The sequence below is a fragment of the Terrapene carolina genome, unplaced genomic scaffold (genome assembly GCF_002925995.2).
Source record: "Terrapene carolina triunguis isolate 2854851 unplaced genomic scaffold, T_m_triunguis-2.0 Scaffold33392, whole genome shotgun sequence".
NCBI lineage: Eukaryota > Metazoa > Chordata > Testudines > Emydidae > Terrapene > Terrapene triunguis.
Window position 1 is genome coordinate 1,260,542 of NW_020697743.1, and position 21,603 is coordinate 1,282,144.

At 40.5% G+C, this 21,603-nt stretch overlaps 1 protein-coding gene across 1 annotated transcript in view; it reads left to right on the forward strand.

Annotated features, from left to right (window-relative positions):
* LOC113409455 (E3 ubiquitin-protein ligase KCMF1) overlaps positions 1 to 21,603 on the forward strand; it is a 72,066-nt gene that overhangs the window by 20,910 nt on the left and 29,553 nt on the right. Inside the window, exon 2 of the mRNA XM_026663380.1 lies at positions 8,592 to 8,759. Within this exon, the coding sequence (XP_026519165.1) occupies positions 8,592 to 8,759 (168 nt within the window). The remainder of the gene's footprint in view (positions 1 to 8,591; positions 8,760 to 21,603) is intronic.

Consider the following 21,603-nt stretch of genomic DNA (forward strand, 5'->3'; position numbering starts at 1 on the left):
AATGGATTTTGTATGTATCCCTCAGATTAGACATCTCACTGCTTCATGGGATTTGAAAGTGACTTTTCTGGTTACTCCTATTTTGGCCAGACAAGTAGGTGAAATTCAGACTCCCTTTGTCCTGCTTTGCAGTATTTCACAAAAATAAGACACTCCTGTTTAATCTAAGAGCTTGTTACCCAAATTGGTCTACAAATTTCATCTCGCATAGACTGTTGCCCTTCCGATCTTACACTTTGAGATCTCATAATTTGTTTGATGAGGCTTGGCTACATACGTTGAATGTGAAATAGGTCACATTTATCTGGGCAAGACTAAGCTTTTTCATAGATCATCCTGGTGGTTCATTGCATTTGGAGAGAACTCAAAGGGGGAGTCTGTTCCTTCAGAGACAGGCCAAGTGGCTATTTCTGTGTATCCAGAGTAGTTCTTCTTTATTCTCAGACACAACTTCAGGTCATTCTACAACATGTGTGGCAGCCTCAGCAGCTTGTCTCTGTTTAAAAAAAAAAAAAAAAATTCAAAACCCAAATTTGGTTGGTAGTCAGGTGGCATTTGAGCCATACTTTTATCCTGCATTTTCTTCCTCTGTTGAAATTAGATCAGATGCTCACTTCAGTCTCATCAATTAAATACTGCTTAGCTCTCCTGTTATGAGTGTTGCTTGTGTAGGTTAATTCCTAGTAGAAAAAATTCCATAAAAGAGGAAGGAATTTTACTTATGACTCACTTGATTTGGAGGAGAGTAACCTACAGTCACAAATGTGAAAGCGGCATTTTAAAAATACTTTAAGCCTCAGCATAGTTTTTCATCTAAAATATCTATGCTAAAATATTTGTGTAGTAATTTCTTGTGTAAAGTGTTTTCATGCATCAATAAGCAAAAACTTAATGTGAAAATACCGCGTTCTTTATACTGAAGGAGAGAACAGTTTTTTTTGTCCATAGATTCTAGTATGTATGTTCTGATTTGTCTCATTAAAAAAATCTGTTTTACGTTAGTATTATTAATAGAGATCAAGAAACCTTAACCTCTGAACTGAGAGGATTGCTAGTGTGGTAAAATATTACCAAAAAAAAAAAGGTTTAGGACTGCTGTTTAATCAATTAAAAGTACTATCTTAGCTTTTAGCACACTGCTGCCCTCTAGTGGAGCTATATTGTATTAAAAAAAGACAGTCCTATTTCCATTGGATTGTCAAAAGGGCAGGGGTGGGAAATAAAGCAGAAAGGAGAGATGAGAGATAAGAATAGATTAGAGCAAATTCGGATACTGAAAACAGTAACAAGAAGTTGAGACTGGGGTCTCAGAAGTTAAAAGAATTCAATTCAGAGATCCCAGCCATAAGACTAAGAGGGTAATTGAGTTGAATTGTTTTCCTTTGCCTTTAAGCAGTGAGAATTGACTAGGAGGGTAGAGGTATGTGCTCATGAAGTGTCAGTATCGTTCCAAACTGGAATGTAACTCTCTTTGGACCTGCTCTCATTGCACGTTCATATTTTAGTAATAATTTAGTAGGACATAGTGATTTTAAAAAAAACTTTATTCATTTTGCTCACCCACCCCGTTGAAAGTGAAAAACATCTACAAATGCTCTCCTGTTAATATAAACTTATAATATGCATTGAAAATACAGTTTTAAAATAGCTGTTTCAGCACTTCTCAGTTGTCTCACTGAAAGAGGCATACTGTAACGCTATCAGGGGAATACAATGGAGGAGTCTGGAGGACAATTTTCAGTTCAGGTGAAGATTCCTAAATGTATATTTAAAAAACACTGACATTAATGTTAGAGGGCCTGCTTTGCATTTACATCAAGTGCCCTTTGACACTGAGGCACCTGCCAAAAGCAGCGTAATCAGAATTGCTTTCAGTGTCTAGATTCTTGCCATACATGGTCTAGTGGTTCTCAACCTTTCCAGAGTACTGTACTCCTTTCAGGAGTCTGATTTGTCTTGTGTACCCGCAAGTTTCACCTCACTTAAAAACTACTTGCTTACAAAATCAGAAATAAAAATACAGAAGTGTCACAGCACACTATCACTGAAAAATAGCCGACTTTCTCATTTTTACCATATAATTATAAATCAACTGAATATAAATATTGTACTTACATTTCAGTGCATAGTATATAGAGCAGTATAAACAAGTCACTCTATGAAATTTTAGTTTGTACTGACTTCACTAGTGCTTATTATGTAGCCTCTTGCAAAACTAGGCAAATATCTAAATGAGTTGACGAACCCCCGGAAAGACCTCTGCGTGTACCCTGGTTGAGAACCACTGGTCTACAGAATTGTCCCTCTTATTATCCTCTTTTATATTGGGGCCCTTCCCCATGCTCATTTTCTCTGTAAATGTCAAACTTGTATTCTGAGAATTTGTTTGCAATGTTTAAAGTAAATGAAGAAAAGGATTGGACACAGGAGATAAGCTGACAGACCTGCTGTGCTCACTCTCCTGTCACGTTATCATTAAGATTTTTTAGATAGAGTGGTCTGGATGTAGTGTTGATTTCAGTATGCAGTGTAAAAATCTGTTACTAGATTGTGGGGATTAAAAATTGAAAAAATCCAAGAAATTAAGCTGCTAGCACAACCAGGTTTTTGATCTCCAAAGGTTGACAAACTTTTCTTAAGACTTTCACAAGAAAGGGAATGTGATTGCTGTGAGGGGGATAATAGTTTGCGGGAGGATCTGAGCAATATCGGTGGGTTGGGGGGGTGAGATTTTGGTAGGCTTTGACCAAGAATGGGAATAATCATAGAAGAGCCAAATCCAGGTCAAAGAGTTTAAAAAATGGGAGCATAAAATGAGTCTCTAAGTCAATATTTTGGAGCCTAAATAACCTGATTATCAAAAGTGCTGAGCACCTAGCAGGTTCTGCTGGTTTTAATGGGAGCTCTGGGTATTCAGCACCTATTTAGGTGATTAAATACTGGCTTAGGCTTCCAACTTTAGGTTCTCATTTGAAAAATATTGGCTCAGGGTTCTTGTATTGAACTAAGAGATATAAAAATAGGGGGCTGGAGCACATGAGTTATGAGGAGAGGTTGAAGGAACTGGGATTGTTTAGTCTGCAGAAGAGAAGAATGAGGGGGGATTTGATAGCTGCTTTCAACTACCTGAAAGAGGGTTCCAAAGAGGATGGATCTAGACTGTTCTCAGTGGTGGCAGATGACAGAACAAGGAGCAATGGTCTCAAGTTGCAGTGGGGGAGGTTTAGGTTGGATATTAGGAAAAACTTTTTCACTAGGAGGGTGGTGAAGCACTGGAATGGGTTACCTAGGGAGGTGGTGGAATCTCCTTCTTTAGAGGTTTTTAAGGTCAGGCTTGACAAAGCCCTGGCTGGGATGATTTAGTTGGGATTAGGTCCTGTTTTGAGCGGGGGGTTGGACTAGATACCTCCTGAGGTCCCTTCCAACCCTGATATTCTATGATTCTATGATAATGTTATACCATCGGTTGCAATGTGTTAGAACAGGGATTGGCAACCTTTGGCACGCGGCCCACCAGGGTAAACACCCTGGTGGGCCGGGCTGGTTTGTTTATCTGCCGTGTCCGCAGGTTCGGCCGATCATGGCGCACATTGGCTGCGGTTCGCTGCTCCAGGCCAATGGGGGCGGCGGGAAGTGGTGGCCAGCACATCCCTCAGTCCGCGCTGCTTCCCACAGCCCCCATTGGCCTGGAGCGGCGAACCGCAGCCAGTGGGAGCCATGATCAACTGAACCTGCGGACACGGCAGGTAAACAAACCGGCTCGGCCCGCCAGGGTGCTTACCCTGGCGGGCCGCGGGCCAAAGGTTTCCGATCCCTGTGTTAGAAAAATGAGGTGATACTGACCTGGAGTGAAGTGAAGAAATGCTGGCATGCAGAGTTGTGGACGACCTGTGTTTTGGATGATGTAATATTTACATAAGAACGGCCATATTGGGTCAGACCAAAGCTCCATCTAGCCCAGTATCCAGTCTCCCAACAGTGACCAGTGCCAGGTGCTTCAGAGGGAATGAACAGAACAGGTGATCCATCCCCTGTTGTCTATGTTGCAATTCTAGGTCCAGAACACAAGTAGTAGTGATGTGATAAAAGTCTTTAGAATTATTATTATTATTATTATTATTTATTTTTTGCAGCTTTAGTGTATACATTTTGTAGTTGTTGAAATTTATGAATGGATTATAAAAAGCTTTCGGACATGCTATTTGAAAATGTTGTGGCATATAAACATTTTTGAGTGCATACATGTGTATTTATTTAATATTTTAACAAAGATTTAAAAAAAACAGAAGCTGTGTTTTCATTTATATTCTCAATTAAGGGTTGTGCCATTATTTTCCCAGAAAGAATACCCAGTGGGTTTTCTCTCTCTTTTTTTTTTTTATTTGAACTTCTGTGTCATTCTGAAATGTTTGTGAAGAAAACAGTTTTTGACACTAGAAAGTTTATTTTCACACTTAAATCTGTGAATGAGGACTCTAAAGAGTTAAAAAGGCTGTGATAACTTAAAGGTTCTTATTATGACATAAGAAAGTGACAGAACTGTCTAAAAGCCTACAAGGGAAGGATAATGGGTGGAATCATTTGGTGATTGGAGAGAGGTGCATGTCTGGTGGGTGTAATAAACTGTCATTGAATGTTGAAGAAAGAGGAGCGAATGAAATTGTGAACTGTTGGAGGGACTGGGCTTAAAATTTAGAGGCATGGGCAGAGCAATTGATGATGTGGTTCTCTCTAAAGTTGGCTATCTTCTATATTTTTCACTCTTCACTGTATTGAACTCGGAAGGTGGTGGCTTATCTTTCTAACTGTACTAAGGGCTGGTCTACACTAGGGAGGGGGGGATCGATCTCAGATACGCAACTTCAGCTACGAGAATAGCGTAGTTGAAGTCGACGTATCTTAGATCGACTTACCTCCTGTCCTCATGGCGTGTGATCGATGGCTGCGGCTCTCCCGTCGACTCCACTTCCACCTCTCGTGCTGGTAGAGTTCTGGAGTTGACGGGGAGCGTGTTCAGGGATTGATTTATCATGTCTAGACGAGACGCAATAAATCGATCCCCGATAGATTGATTGCTACCCGCCGATTCGTGCTACCCACCTTATTGTTAAAGGTACTGATAGTAATGCCAGAGGTTGGTTAGTGTTCAGTGATCATCAAACATCAGGATGTGAATTTATCTGACTGCATGTACCTGAAGTTGAAGGAAGTGGTAGGAAGCAAGCAATTGAGTGAACTGAAGTGATGAAAACAGATGATTCTTCACAATCGTGTAAACATTATCAAAAGTTAAATAGCAATATTGAAAGGATTCTTGCTTGTCTCAAAAAGTGCAGGAAATAAGTTTCTTTAGCTCCTTCAAGATCAAATGTACTACTGAATGGGATTTCCCTCTATTGAAGGGGAAAATCAAAATATTCATGAGTTTGATACTGTAAGTGAGACATTGATACCATCATCTTCATTGAAATATAGATATGATGAAACACTTAAACACTGTTCCAGGCCATGAGCAATTTAAAGAAATGATTGAAGCACTTTCCCATGGATATACTCTTCCAGGCAGATTTAAATTCACAAGTCCACTAGTAGAATGTGGCAAGTGAAGAAATGAAGGAAAGATTAAAGGAAGAACTAAAAGAATCAATATTCATGCTATTGCACAGTGTCAAACAAATGGCCAGATAATGGCTACAAGTATCCATACAGGGGGAAATCCATTCCTATTCAGTCCTATTGATTCTGAGTCTAAAAAGAAAACCACAGAATGCTGTTTAAGTTGTTGAAGACATCACTTGAGAGAAAAGTCTGACAACGAGATCTTTGCCATTTGCTTAGACAATGAAAATAAAATAAGAGCTTTTGAAGTGCCGTTGCACTAAAATTCCGATGTATGGATGTTGAGTATGCTATTGAAACCTGATTGAGCATGGAGTAACACCTAACAGAGCTCTAAAACAGACTGGAAATTCAAACATTCTTCAGCAGGCACCATCATTGTTATGGATAATATGAATGGTTGTCCCAGCTTTCCCAGTGTCTCCTGGTAGAACTCCCAGGAAGTTGGCGTCTGCACTTGCAGCCGACTATGAAAAGCATGTACAAATTTGCACTGAGCATGAAAAGGACTTTGAGCAACATATGGCACACATTTACACTAGTTCCTTTCTATAGAATCCTGTAATTTACAAAAGCAATTGAAGGAAATTTAGAGATTTGACAGATTATAAGCAGATGACACTCCTTTTGCAGTCTGTGACTTTATCTAATTAACAACAAAGAATTGAAACCACATGGATAACATCACAAAATGCTTGGGAGAAGCTATGAAACCTTTCCATGACATAGCCAGCATGACTAATCCTAAATACAAAGTTAGAGCTCAGAATAAGGAAGAAACTGAAAAGTGGCTGATGGAACATAATCCTGGTTTTTTTCCTTCTTTCCTAGTGTTTTGAAATAGGAGATCTAGATGGCTACTGCAGATATGTTTTGTGAGGATGATTTTGTCAAACTGTTGCATCAGAAAAATGGAAAATTGTGGAAGTAAAATCACAAAAGACAGAGTGATTTAATTCAGGATTTTGTCAATTTTTAAAAGACCTACATTCTGGACTAGCTACATCATCACTTGACTGTAATTTTTAGCATCTTCAGATTGTTTTAGTCAAAGCTTCATTACAGGCAGTGTTCTGAAAAAAACAACAAATTACTAAAATTGTGTCTGTATTTAAAAGCACATACAAAAGATTGTACAGTATAACCTCAGTTACAAACACCTCAGGAATGGAGGTTGTTCGTAACTCTGAAATGTTCATAACTGAACAAAACATTATGGTGGTTCTCGCAAGTTAACAACTGAACATTGACTTAATACAGCTTTGAAACTTTACTATGCAGAAGAAAAATGCTGCTTTCCCTTTATTTTTTAATAGTCTACGTTTAACACAGTACTGTACTATACAGTAACTCCTCACTTAACGTTGTAGTTATGTTCCTGAAAAATGCAACTTTAAGCGAAATGATGTTAAGCGAATCCAATTTCCCCATAAGAATTAACGTAAATGAGGGGGTTAGGTTCACCAGACAATTTAATACTGGTACACGATGATGACTGTGAAGCTTAGTTGAGGTGGAGGAGTCAGAGGGTGGGTATTTCCCAGGGAATGCCTTACTGCTAAATGATGAACTAGCAATTGGCTGAGCCCTCAAGGGTTAACTCTGACACTCTACAAGGCAGCAGGAATGGAGGGAGGGGAGACAGCATCGCAGACAGAGACACACACCCTGTGTGAGAGAGAGAGATGTGCATTTCCCCTTAAGTACGCTGACCCTACTCTTAAGTACACTGCCTTGTTGATTAGATCAGCTTGCTGAGACCGCAGCTGCTTCCAGCAAGCTCCCTCCATCCTGAGCCCTGTCTTGTGTCCCCACTGCTCTATGGAAGATGGGTAAGCGGGATGCAGGAGCAAGGGGGAGGGGGACACCCTGATAGCCCCCCTCTTCCTGCCCTCCCCCCCCGCACAGCAAGCAGGAGTCTCGGGGAGCAGCTCCAAGCCAGAGGGGCAGGAGCAGCACATGGCAGTGGGGGGAGGGACAGCCGAACCGCTGGCAATTGATAGCCTGCTGGGCAGCTGCTGCACAGGGAACTTAGGGGAGCGGGGAGCTGATAGGGGGTTGCCGGTCCACCCTGGTTCCAAGCCCCCACCAGCTAGCTGCAACAGGCTGCTCTTCCTGCAAGCAGTGGACAAAGCAGGCAGCTGCCAAATGACGTTAGAAGGGAGCTTTGCTCAACTTTGAACGAGCATGTTCCCTAATTGATCAGCAACGTAACAACGTTAACCAGGACGACTTTAAGTGAGGAGTTACTGTATTTGCTTTTTTTATCTCTCTGCTACTGCCTGGTTGTGTACTAGCGGTTCCAGATGAGGGGTGTGGTTGACTGGTCAGTTTGTAACTCTGAGGTTCTACTGCAGGGGTCGGCAACCTCTGGCACGCGGCTCGCCAGGGTAAGCACCCTGGCGGGCCGGGCCAGTTTGTTTACCTGCCATGTCAGCAGGTTCGGCCAATCGCGGCTCCCACTGGCCGCAGTTCGCCGTCCCAGGCCAATGGGGGCTGCGGGAAGCGGCGCGGGCTGAGGGATGTGCTGGCCGCAGCTTCCCGCCACCCCCATTGGCCTGGGACAGCAAACTGTGGCCAGTGGGAGCTGTGATCAGCCGAACCTGCCGACGCGGCAGGTAAACAAACTGGCCCGGCCCACTAGGGTGCTTACGCTGGCGAACCGCGTGCCAGAGGTTGCCGACCCCTGTTCTACTATAATCTTAACTAGTTAGTAAACTAGTGATTTGATTGTGTTCTTGTGCTTCACTTGCAGAATTCAGGCTTTTCATTTTGGACAGAATGTGCCTTTTTATGTTTGAGGAGTAAATATGCTTAGTCTTATAATTCGTTTTATTTGCATAAAACCTTCCTGGTTTGGTTTTGTTTTCTTGTGTGCCTTCTTCAGGTGGAGGAAAAATAGCGACAAGCCTGCTTTCCTTCAAAACAAAGTGCAATTACCACTGTTTATGAGCAATTTTTTTTGTTTACAGGTGTCAGCTGCGATGCATGTTTAAAAGGAAATTTTCGAGGTCGCAGATACAAGTGTTTAATTTGCTACGATTACGATCTGTGCGCATCTTGTTATGAAAGTGGTGCAACGACAACAAGGCATACAACTGACCATCCAATGCAGTGCATACTAACAAGGGTAGATTTTGGTAAGTGATATCTCATTGAAATCGTGGTTCTTATTTAGAAGTATATCTAAGCACAGTATGTATTGTCATTTTCTGATTTATCAACATGGTGTTTTGAGTAGCATCATTGAAAAACGAGTCTACAGAATTTAGCTTTTTCTTTTAAAAACGTTCTATCGAGGCTTGTTTTTGGTGGCAGCATGTGAAACTTATTTCTTTAGAAAGTCTTTATTTCTGCTTTCTCTTCATTTGACTCTTAGGTTATCTGATCAGATATTTGAATACATCTGTTAAGGACATCTATCAGTATAAAACAAACTTAATTTTATGACAAGTTATACTAAATGGAAAAGTTAATACTCTGCTGTAAAGTGTCACTGGCTAGAAGTAATGTAGCGACAAAGGTGAGATGGGGAGGGCTGTCATATTTGGTTGTTGCTCTGAGGTTGTTAACACATCAGTGGCAATGCTAGGTTGCTGCCGAATACTGGAAAATTAGCATCAAGTCCTTTTGCTTGGAATACAGTTGAGTACAACCATTCTAATTAAGAACAAAATCATTAAATATAAAGATTGGCTTCTGTTCCTTTGTTTCATAATCGTGATTCCATAGCACCGTATTTGTAATGCTACAGGTATGGCTAAGGAGGTACTTTCATGTTCTTCGGATTAACTTCTTCAGGCTTGTTCTAAACCTTTAGAGTAAATTTTGTATAATTTGATGAAATTCCACTTGGCTGTTATCCATTATCTAAACATGAAAAGTGCTTTTGAAGCTTTACATGAATTTTCAGCTGCTTTTCTTGAGCCTGGAAAACTCAAATGAATTGGAATTAAAACTCCCGAGTAGTGTGATGTTTGAAAAATTACAATTAGATAATAAAGTTATGCATGAGTCGAGTTGTATTGCACGTGTGCAGTACGCTACTTTCCTTATAGATGCAGTGCTCACAGAGAACAGATAGCTATGCTGTGTATACAAATATAAATTTGCTTCTTCAGGACTTGGCCAGAAGTAATGTGGTGAGGCTAGAAGTAATTCCACTCCCATCACAACATCAGTTCTCTTTGTAGCTTGAAGATTCCATTACAGTGGTCCAAGAAAGTGACATCCCTTAGCATCCGAAGTTTGAAATTAAAGTGTTTAACAATGAACGTGCTCTCAAATCCAGTGGCATCTTATAACTTCCATATTTTTCTTTTTTCCCTAATTGTGTTATTATTTAGTTTCCATTTTCTAATGGAAGGGAAAATTAAATACACAACAATACATTAATTCAGTAGTATGGTTGACCTTTTTATAAACATAATTTATATATAACTAAATATTTATATATTACATATATTACATATACTATATAATATATAACATATATGTATATTACACTATATATTATGTGTATATGTGTGTGTGTGTGTATATATATAACAGAATTTCAGCAGCAGCCAGTACTCTGGTACGCTGCACATATAGATTAAAATATTAATGTGAGCCTGATGTAAATTTTGGTCTGACTGTATTTATGCAACAAGGCTGAGTTACGGTTAGCGTGGGTCCCCCAAGTTTAAATTTCCTGATCGTTATATCTGAGGTTTTAGCAATTTATGCAAACTATTTTTTTGTATAAACTTTATTTTAAATAAATAAATAGATCTGGACTTTTTTTTTTATGTAAGCCTTTAAAGTACATTTTGCCCCCCTAAAATTGGAATGGCTTCTTTGGAAGTCCCTCTGATAAGCAACCACATTTCTAGGTTAGTGTACTCTGTTAGTTTCTTTAACTCTGTACCAGGAATCCAGGTAGGAGGAGGGCTGGAATTTGTTGTAGGCAGAAACTCTATGGTGAAGCAGAGAAAGGCACAGATCAGAGTAGCTTTAGGGATATCTCCGTTTTCTTTTTTCTTAGTTTCTTGTTCACAATTAGCAAAAAGCAAGTTTCTGTGATTATTTACCATTGTCATATGATTTGATGTCAGAAGATGACTCTTTTAGAACCAATATGAATAAGAAAAGAACATGCTAAAGTTCAGCCCGTGACAAGACTTTTGATTTGATTAAACCCACGGAACAGCCTGAATGGAAGAAGCACATCACTGGATTTTGAATCACAACAAAGCTTATTGTCAGACAATACAAGTACAGGTCATCTTGTTAATTTGTGCATTAGAGAGTGAAACAAAGTATTTAAAAGTCCTTTGCTTTCACTTAGGAGGGAATGAGGAAGAACTATGATGACATGCTTAAAATGTTTAAGCCTGACATTCCAAAAAGCAACGTTGTGTGAAAACATGATTTTTACCGAAGTGCAGACGCTTAGAGTGTGGAAACCTTTATAAGGCTTCCTATATAACCAAGGAGAGCATATGACTTTGGTATCAGGAAAGACCCTAGGAGATCGTCTAGTTTTGGGGATTTTAAACAAGGAACTTTGAGAAGAATTACAGTTCATGGAACTGGAACATGATGAACATAACTCTGGAACAGGTGATGCAGCTGGCACAACAATCTGAACTAACTAATCACCCAGCAAGAACGTAGTGGAAGCATGGTGAAAGTAGGAAAGAAAACACTCCCATGGGGAGACAGTTCAGCAACATTTAAAAAAAAAAAAGCCCCTTAGGGGCACTGAGTTCTGCCACATTTCTGTCTGCAAATGCAGCGACGTCGAAAACATGAGAAGTGAATGTCTTTGTAGCCCGTGGAAGAATGTGCAGGAAATAGAAGAATAAAAGATGCTGGGGAAAATGTCTGTTGAAGTAAAGGTTACAGGGTGGTAGCCCAGCAATAGGCTGATGCCTATTTCCTGGGATCTGTGTGCAGGGATATTTGAACACAGTTGTTTTAAAAAATAAAAAAATCGTCACTTATTGTGACCGGGGTCCTAGTGGGGCCCAGCTATTGTCACTCAATTAGGGTGAACTGCAAAGAATGGGGCAGACAATCCCCAAAAAGGTGGTGGATATTCCAATACTTCGATTTACCAAGCCAACACAAAACAGCTTCTTTATTGCCTTACTGGTTTCTCAGAAGTCCAGACAACTGAATCAAGGAAAATCTTACTTCATCATCATATAAAAGAAAAGGTTCTACCAATCCCAAAGGATAGGACACATTACCTACTAGCATAACTGGGACCTCAGTCTTGTGACTCAAACTTCCCCTGATGAAGCCTAAGCAGATCTGAGATGACAGAATCAGGGCCCAAGGATCTTTTATACAATTCATGTCTTTTGACAAGGTGGAGTTCAAAAGGTTATTAGGATGACTTTGAAGGAGGTCCATCACCGGTACTTAGCTATAGAATTAACATAAGGGAATTTGCTTGTTCCTCCAGCATTCACAGATTATTTGCTATACATTTCAAAGAGAGATCAATAAATAATAATAAATAAATAAATAATGGAAATATCCCATCTCCTAGAACTGGAAGGGACCTTGAAAGGTCATTGAGTTCAGCCCCCTGCCTTCACTAGCAGGACCAAGTACTGATTTTGCCCAGATCCCCAAGTGGCTCCCTCAAGGATTGAACTCACAACCCTGGGTTTAGCAGGCCAATGCTTAAACCACTGAGCTATCCCTCCCCCCCAATACAGCGATATCCCGTGTTTACAATTCATTTAAATGCTAGGATGTTCTTTTGACCTCTGAATTATCAGAATACAGCATAGACAGAGACTGGTGATTACATTGTCGACCCTACTCATACATATGTAAATAAACAAAAACACAAACATTATCTCCCCATGTGTCATTTCAGGGTTATTTATTTTGCAGGGTGTTTAACCCTTTCTAGCCATGCGTCACACCCCCATTGTGAGACTGGTGTGGAAGGGAGAAATTAAAGCTCCTGGATTAAAGCTGCTTAAGGACCTTCCAAGACTGATATGAGCTGTGTTTACATTGAATTCTTTGTAAGGCCAAATTATTAAGGCATGCTTTGGCCCCAGCCAAAAACTTAGGGTATTCACCCATGAAAGCTCATGTTCCAATATGTCTATAAGGTGCCACAGGACACTTTGCTGCTTTTACATACTTTGTGAAACACTTGAGTGATTCCAGGGTTTGGTCTGTGTGTTAACTTAACATAGCCATTAATTTTTTTTCAAAGAGCACTTACTCTGGCATTCAGCCATGAAGGCTGTGAGGTGTTGTACCTCAGTTTCCCTTTTTTCCACAGCAGTCAAGCTTGTAGTGGTTTTTCTGCTGTGTACAGTTTCAAAGTTAGATACAGGCACTAACTGTGAAATATCAGTATCGCCAGGCCTTTTAACATAAAGTGTGTTGTCATGTAATGAAACAGTATAACCATGAAGGTTTTTATAACATAATAAGTTCTTATGTCTGACTCCCAACTTGTTCAAGGTTTTTTCCAAAAAAACATGTACATTGTTCATTTTTACAGTTCTTGGTATCAGCACCATAGTCACAAAAGTTAACATTAGCATTAATATTAACATCACATTTATTACAAGTGTACATTCACAATCATTTTTGTTATGCCATGCCTTTGGCTCAATACCATTGGGGGTTTTGGCATTTTAGGGTTAACCTGTGGCTTTCATTAGCATGATGAACTTTTTCCCTTTCTCCCTGTTCCGGAGGGTCAAAATCTGAGCTCTTTTTTGCTTAACAGAATTCATTGGCTGGCTGGGTATTTCCTTTTTCAAACAGCTACAGGCAAGTCTTCCCCGCCCCCAGTCAGGCAGGTAATTTGCATCAACGCAGACACTAACTTGTTTACTAGTTTTCAGATCCTCCAGCTTTACCAATTCCAAGGCTGGACTCTGTCTTAAAGAGATACCATCCATTTTCACTAGCATGTTAGACACAAGGTTATTTTGTCCTTCCCTTACCAACCTCTGCTTCCACATGGAATCCAATGTCAAGTCCACTAAGAGACTACAAGACATATCCAAAATATCTAGAGATGAGAGTTTGCCTGCTCTCTCCTGCATCCTTGTGGGTTCAGTCATAAGACTGTTCTGCTCTGTGAAACCAGTAACCCGATCTTTCCTCAGTACCTGAGTCACAGACTGCTTATTTAAAGAATCAACATGGAGACATTCATGTTCCAACAACATTGTCTCCCCAATAAGCTGGTTAAGCTTATAGGGCTGTTTAAGCTCCCTAACAAGTTTTATTTCATCTGAAATCTTTTCAAAGCTATCCACACTGGGTCTTTCTGAAGCAAGGCCAGTGGATTCATACACATTTGAAAGACTTTGGCCATTAGGCACCAATACACTTCTCTTAGATGAGAGACTGTTTACTATCAACAATGGCCCATTAAGAGTCAGTGTAAACAATTCCTTTTCACAGACTTTAAAGACTTCAAGAAATTCCTTTTCTTTTGCAATATTATGCACTGCAGCAGATTTTTTTTCTGAGCTTTATTCATGTCCAGAACTGGCTTTGGCACAACAGGCAAATCACCAAACTCCTTCAGAGTTTCACTTACATCCAGAATCACCTCTGGCCCATCAGGAGGATTTTTACACAACCCCCTTTCAGGTAAACTGCTAGACTTCATAGTCTATAGATTAGAAGCATTTTCTTCCTTGTCACAAGTTTCCACAGTCAGCGGGTAACATAGTCAAATCACCTTCATGCTTTCCTTGTGGCCTGGCTATATCACCCTGATCAGACAAGGTTGTCATATCTTTACCCATCAACACACTAGCAACAGGCAAAATAGAACCACCAGAATCGCTTGGTCTCTGGGAGCTATTTATGACATCAACTGGATGCAACCTGGTTACATCATTATTCCTAGTAGATACAAATTTAGGACCACTTCCTTCCTGAGCTTCAGTTGTATCCAGAACCAATTCTGGGTCAATAGATGCATTTTCAACCATCATAGGCTGACAGGCTTCTTCTCTCTGCTCTACAGACAGAAAAGAGCTGGAGAAACATTCCCCGTTAACAGACCAGCAGCTTGGGATATCATTTCCCTTGTCCCAGCACACATGGCTGTTCATGGACTATTGCTTGGAAAGTGGTACGGCTTCCTTAACAGGCAAGTTGCCACTCCCAACAGATAAGCTGCTATTCTGCACAGATCGTTTCATTACACTGAGCTGCTTTAAACAAATAATTTCTGCCTTTTTTAGGCTTACTTTCACAAACTTTACTTGCCATCAGTTCATCCCACCAAGGCTATACCCCTTCCTTCCTCAGGGCTTTAACCTGATCACCAACTTTAATTTGCTCTAGAGAAACATCTTCCTGAGCCTTATCTAATGCCAGATTCACTTCTGAGATACCAGATAGACTCTCCAAAATTTCTTCCACATATGCACTGCTTCTTTGCACGGATAAACAACTATCTTCCTCACACAAACATTTGGAGAAACCCTCCATAGGCAAATCCTTGCCCCTAATAGACACAGGTTCAGGATTACTACTTTCCTGTGACTGGTTAACCTGACAGAACAAAGCTTTAATATCATCCCCAATCAAAAGATCCTTAGGCAATAACTTTCTTACACCAGCTATAACTTCATGTTTAACACCATTCCATTCAAGGTGGATTCTGGCTAAAGGCACGCTTACAGTACACTCACAGAGGATTACAATATTCACACTCTTATTTGGTAAGTAATCCTCCTCTTTGACAAGATCTGCTTTAACAAGAGTGATGTTAGAAGCTGTAATTTGCTCTAAACAGCTTTTACCATTGATTTTTACATTCTCTGCACAAGTTATGGGGTTACCTTCACCTGAACTCACAGTAAAAGCATTTACGTAAAAGGTGGCAGTGTTGGGGTATATTTGGTTACACACAGACAACTGCTTACAGTCAAACAACATACCAACATTGTTACAAACTGGATAGATTCTATCCCCATCTTTGCAGTTGAGAGGAGCTGGCTTTTTAGGATGATACAGTTCCTGTTGTTCCTTTATTCTTTTGAGTTGAAGCTTAAGTCTGTCCACTTTTGCCTTCGCTTCTAGTTCCTGCAATCAAATATATGCCATTCTTTGTTCATGTTCAAAACACAGGCGTTCTCTTTCCATATCAGTTATTTTTGGCTTTTCCTGCAATCAAAGATATGCCATTCTTTGTTCATGTTCAAACTGCTGCTGGTTTCTCACTGCAAGCATTTTCGCTGGGTCTGTTTCCTTATCACTGGCCATTAAAAGATTTTTTTTCAGTTCCTGCTCTGGGACCTTTTGCTTAAAAAACAACCCCCTCTGTGAGCACAATTCTTCTGGGCTTTTTCTGTCAGGATCCACTCACTGTAACTGATTTTTAACCCTTAAACTCTCCAATATCAAAATTTATTTTTTTGACAAGCCTGTGGTTCTGATACAAAAACCCAATTGACCTGTGGTAATGTGTATCCAAGCACGACTACGCCACTGTGACCGGGGTCCTAGTGGAGGCCAGCTGTGGTCACTTAATTAGGGTGAACTGCAAAGAATGGGGCAGACAATCCCAAAAAAGGTGGTGGATATTCCAATATTAAGATTTATCAAGCCAACACAAAACAGCTTCTTTATTACCTTACTGGTTACTCAGAAGTCCAAACAACACAGTTCCCTTAAAGTGATCCAGCCTCAGGCCTCCATCCAGGTACCTAAGTCAAATATGATTTCTGAAAATCTTATTTCATCATATAAAAGAAAAGATTCTACCAGTCCCAAAGGATAGGACACATTACCTAGCAGGTTAATGAATGTTTTAGATCTTACCCAAATACACACTACAGCCAATTCTTATTAACTAAACTAAAATTTATTAAAAAACAAAACGGAGTATGGTTAAAAGATCAATATACATACAGACATTAATCAATTCAATTCATTGAGTTGCATATTCATAGCAGAGATGGTGAGCTTTGTAGTTGCAAAGAGTTCTTTCAGAAATAGTTAATGGGTTATAGTCCAATGTCCAAATATCCTATGTCTTTTGACAAGGTGGAGTTCAAAAGGTAATTGGGATGATTTTGAAGGAGTTCCATCACCGGTACTTAGCTATAGAATTAACATAAGGGAATTTGCTTGTTCCTCCACCATTCACAGATTATTTGCTATATATTTCAAAGAGAGATAAATACAGTGATATCCCGTGTTTATAATTCATTTAAATGCTAAGATGTTCTTTTAACCTCTGAATTATCAGCATACAGCATAGACAGACTGTTGATTACATTGTCGACCCTACTCATACATACGTAAATAAATAAAAACACAAACATTATCTCCCCAGTTGTCATTTGAGGGATATTTATTTTGCAGGATGTATGCATCACACTTATGTCTTAGAATCAATTTTGAATTTAAAGGCAGGAATTCCAGCCCCTAGTTGGAAGGCCCAAGCTGATTCTCATAAGCCCATGGAGGCAGATAAGGTGTCTGGGTCAGCACAAAGCTCTGTACTACCTACAGGGCAAGTAGTATTTGACAGCTTTTGTCTTGAATGGAGCCAACCCAGGTAACTTCGTAGACTCAGTCACAGCCATCGAGATAGGATTCAAAACACCGAGACAAAATTGGGATGGTGTTGGCCAGAAATGGCCAGCTTTAAAGTAGAACCACTGCAGATTCTGTAGGAAAAAGATAGTTCTGCATTATATGCTCATCATTAGAGCCGTGCAAATCCACTGGTACCCGCTTTATATCCATAGATCATTTCTGCGGTTACCAGTGCGGATACAAAAAATTTCTGTGAGGAACCACGGTGTGGATCCTCCATCTGCCCTGGGTGGAGGACTTGGGGGACAGGGACTGGGGGTTGCTCGGGCCCCCCACCCAGGGCAGATAGAGGGTCTGCCACGGCTCCCCACAGCTGCCAGCACGGTTCTCCCCAACCAGGCTCCAGAGGGGGCGGGGTACCTCGGAGCCTCAGTCCAGCCACTTGTGTAGAGCCCTCCAAATCCGCGGATATCCACAGATAATTTTTGCAGATCGCGGATCGGCTGCGGATACACATTTGTATATCTACACAGGGCTCTGCTCATCGTAGCCTGGAGGATGCCCAACCCAGTGCTTCTCAAAGTGAAGGAAGAAATGGGTGGGATGGAGAAAAGTAGCAGAATGGTGTATTGTGCTTGTTCGGAAAAACTGGCTACGTCCATATCTGATAAGCCTAAAGTTGCTCAATGAAGTAGTTATGAGAGAGTTTTATTCTTTCCTTCATGGAGGGTAGTCTCCAAATGAACTAGTTCAGCAATGTTATTTCTTTAGATGAAGTTAATGGTTCGGGCAAGTCTCACGACACCCCGACAGTGTCAAGTTGACAACCCATTCAGCATCACAAATGAACCTTAAATTCTTTAAAGGAAAAAGAATACGGTTCTGCCATTCTTTGAGGGGCACCATTTTAGTTTAACTAGGTTAAGCCAAGATTTTAAGGTAGTTGAGGCTGCTGGGCTAAATAAAGTGCATATCACAACAAACCAAACTCTAATTCTTGGGATATGAGATTAATAAAGAGGGGTAAAGGCAGATCCTGAAAAAGTCAGAGCCAGAGTTAAAGTGCTACTACATATAAATCTTGATGTGATTCTTCAGTCTGATAACATTTTGGAGCAAATTCATGCCTAACCTGACCTCAAAAGACCAACTTAAAACACACACTGTGGATTTGGAAAAAAAAGCATAGGAACCCATTTTTATGGATTAAAGAATCTACTGCCCACATTCCCTGGAGTGGCATTTCATTATGTTTCAAATCTATAGCCATTTTAGCAGATGCCAGCAGCAGTGGTCTGAGTAGGGTAATACCTGGATTACATGGTTATGACTTGTATATTGTTCAGATGACTTTCAGACAGACAAGTTACACCCCAACAGAGCTTATATAGTAGTAATACCTCATTTGGTGAGCATATAGTAGTAATACCTCGCTCTTAGAGAGCACTTTTCATCCATAGATCTGAAAGCGCTTTACAAAGGAGAAAAGTACTATACCTATTTTACAGATGGGGAAATCGAAGCTCAGAAATAAAGTGATTTGACCAAGATCTCCCAACCACCAGTGTCAGAGCTGGAAAATAAAACTCAAGTCTACTGAGTTCCCGTCCAGTGCTCTAGTCTTAGGCCACACTGCCAAGTGAGACATTCACAAGGTCTTGCACAACTTCAAATTTTTGCCAGACAAGCCATACATATCATTAATGAAAAATAAAGACATGGATACAGTGCTCTTGGATGTCAGGGATTGCTCATACATAAGAGATTAATGTATTGCAGAATATGCACCTGATAACTTTATGGAGGAGCCCTATTGATCATCCAGATTCTCCAGAGACTCAGGATGATATAGAAGCCCACATGAGAGGCATCAGAACTGAATAAGATATGCACTAGTGCTGATTCACTATGTTCAAGTTGATACGGTCTGGTTGTCCCTTCTACTGTTCAGAGGTCCCACAGGCAACCTGGAACTTCTTTTCAGTGAGAGGGGAACTCTCTGAAGCAGAAGATCTGATCACTTATGGCAATTGTATTGTATTGTAGTTCTTCAGTTCTTACAGGATGACATTGGTAAGGAAGCTTGATGGATGCCAGAGCCTTAAAATGCCGAGAGTGAGTCCAGCCATCTGTGTGCTGGCCCAGCATAGGGCAAGGACTTGAAACAGAAGGTGGAATCACATAGATCTTGAAAAAAGACCAGAAAGATACAGCTGAAAGAATCTCTTTTTATTTCCTGAGAGGTCTCAGAAGAGAATAACACTAGACCTGGGTAAAGGAGGAGGATGTGTATGTCTGGTAGTCATTAGCTATTTTTTAGATTGTAGAAATTCTGCTTACTAGATCTTACAGGTCATAGAGTAAGTTACAAGTCATATTTCCTCATTTTGGCATTCCAGAAGGGAGAATCGCTGACCATCAAGGGCTTGTCTACGCTTGAAATGCTTCAACAGCACAGCTGTAGTGTTTCAGTGTAGACACTGTCTTGTGCCAAGGGAGGGGTATTCCATCGACCTAGCTGCCAGCTCTTGAGGAGATGGAAGAATTCTTCTGTCAACTTAGCTCTGTCTACACTGGGGTTTAGGTCAACTTAACTATGTTGCTCAGGAGTGTGAATTTTTCACACCCCTGAGTGACGTAGCTGGGTTGACCTAACTTTTTAGCCACCATTTACTAGCTCTGAATTCCAGGCTTTCAGGATGCATTGTGATTTCAAGCATGTTAATTCCACCCAGCTCCCACTCCATCTAAATCCAAGGGAATGGACTTGCGGAGAGAGAGGTATAAATTCTTAATAGAATTCTACAACAAGAAGCTCCCTCATTAACTGTGCTGAGCTGTAGGGTAACTGTCACATCAATCACCAGAGTAAGCTCAGGTCGGATGCTTATGGGGCAGCAGATCCGAACAATCCTGCCAACCTTCGAGACAAACATTTATGCTAAGTGTGTCTGCTTAAAGAATGTGATGCTTAGGCCATGTCTATATGTGCAGCGCTGCAGCTATACCGATACAGCTATGCCCATGCAGCGCGTCTAGTGAAGACGCTCTATGCTGTTGGCATAATAAAACCACCTCTGGGAGCAGCAGAAGCTGTGTCAGCGGGAGAAGGTCTCCTGCCAACATAGCACTGTGCACATTTGTTTTTTCACACCCTTGAGTGACATAAATTATGCCAACATAGGCTGTAGTGTAGACAAAGCCTTAGAGATACAAAACTCTAAGATGTCTCAGGTTTCAGTGACTGGATTTCCGCCTAAAGCTTACCCAAACTAAAACCAGAAGGACAGAAACTGATAAAACTGGATGAACAAAAATACTGAACAATATTGGCTGTTGCTAGTGGACATAACTGTACCCAGAGATCCTCCTACATGAATGAAATTGATAGGTGATCAGTATAGAAGAAAGTGGCAACATTTTCAACTGGTTCCTAATCTAGTTGTTGGCATATGACTCTAGTAGCAGTGGTACTTGTACTAGAGCTTTAGTAACAGGATTATCTCCTTTCAAGAACAGTCCTAAACAAGTTGAATAAGAGTCTGTTCCTTTTGAGATTTGATTATTCATATTAATCAACTGGACAAGTCCTTCTCAAGCCACAAGATTAGATTTGGGTGTGTGGTGAATCTTTATTGCTAAATATTTTTTTTTTACAGATGGTTCTCTCACACACAAATATAGTGAGGAGTAAAGATATAAGGGCATGTATGTTTCTTCTTTAGGTCTGTAAGAGGAAGCCAGGCAGAAGGGCTGGGAAGGTTTTAGCCAAAAACTCTGCAGTGAAGTAGGAAGTGTGTCTTTAGGGATAACACTGCCTTATTCTAATAAAGCTCCTTAATATAAGTGTTAGAAGAAAGTTACTTTTTGATCTTTTGGGTCAAATGTCAATGTAATAATCTGACAACCAACCTCATACTGTTATCTGTTCAGTGGCAGAATTTTAATTTACATGCGCGTTTCTTTGCAACACTCAGAAAAATAACTAAGTAAAAAGAAAATAAAATGTAAATTTCCCCTATGTCCTTTGGGTCAGTCCAGACAAAGTATTATGTTGTCTTACCGGTAGATGAAGACAAGAAAATGTCACACTGTTTGTTGTTTTTTTTTACATTCGTCCATTATAGCAAGACTGGTTTTGTCTGAGCAATCCTAGGGTGTGTCTATATAGCAACTAGACACGGTTGGTCTATGTTGGCCCATGCCAGCCAGCTCAGATTCAGGGCTTGGGCTGCGGGGCTGTTTCACTGCAGTGTGGACTTCTGGCCTTGGGCTGGAGCCTGGGCTCTGGGACCCTCCCACCTCCCCGGGGAGGGCTGAGATTCATGTAGGGGCTGCATTAGGCAGTCTTGAAGATGAGGATCGGAAGCTTGGATTTGATGGCATTTGTGCTGAATCTCCTCTTTTATCTCAATACTGTCCCCCCGTTTATGTCAGAACATG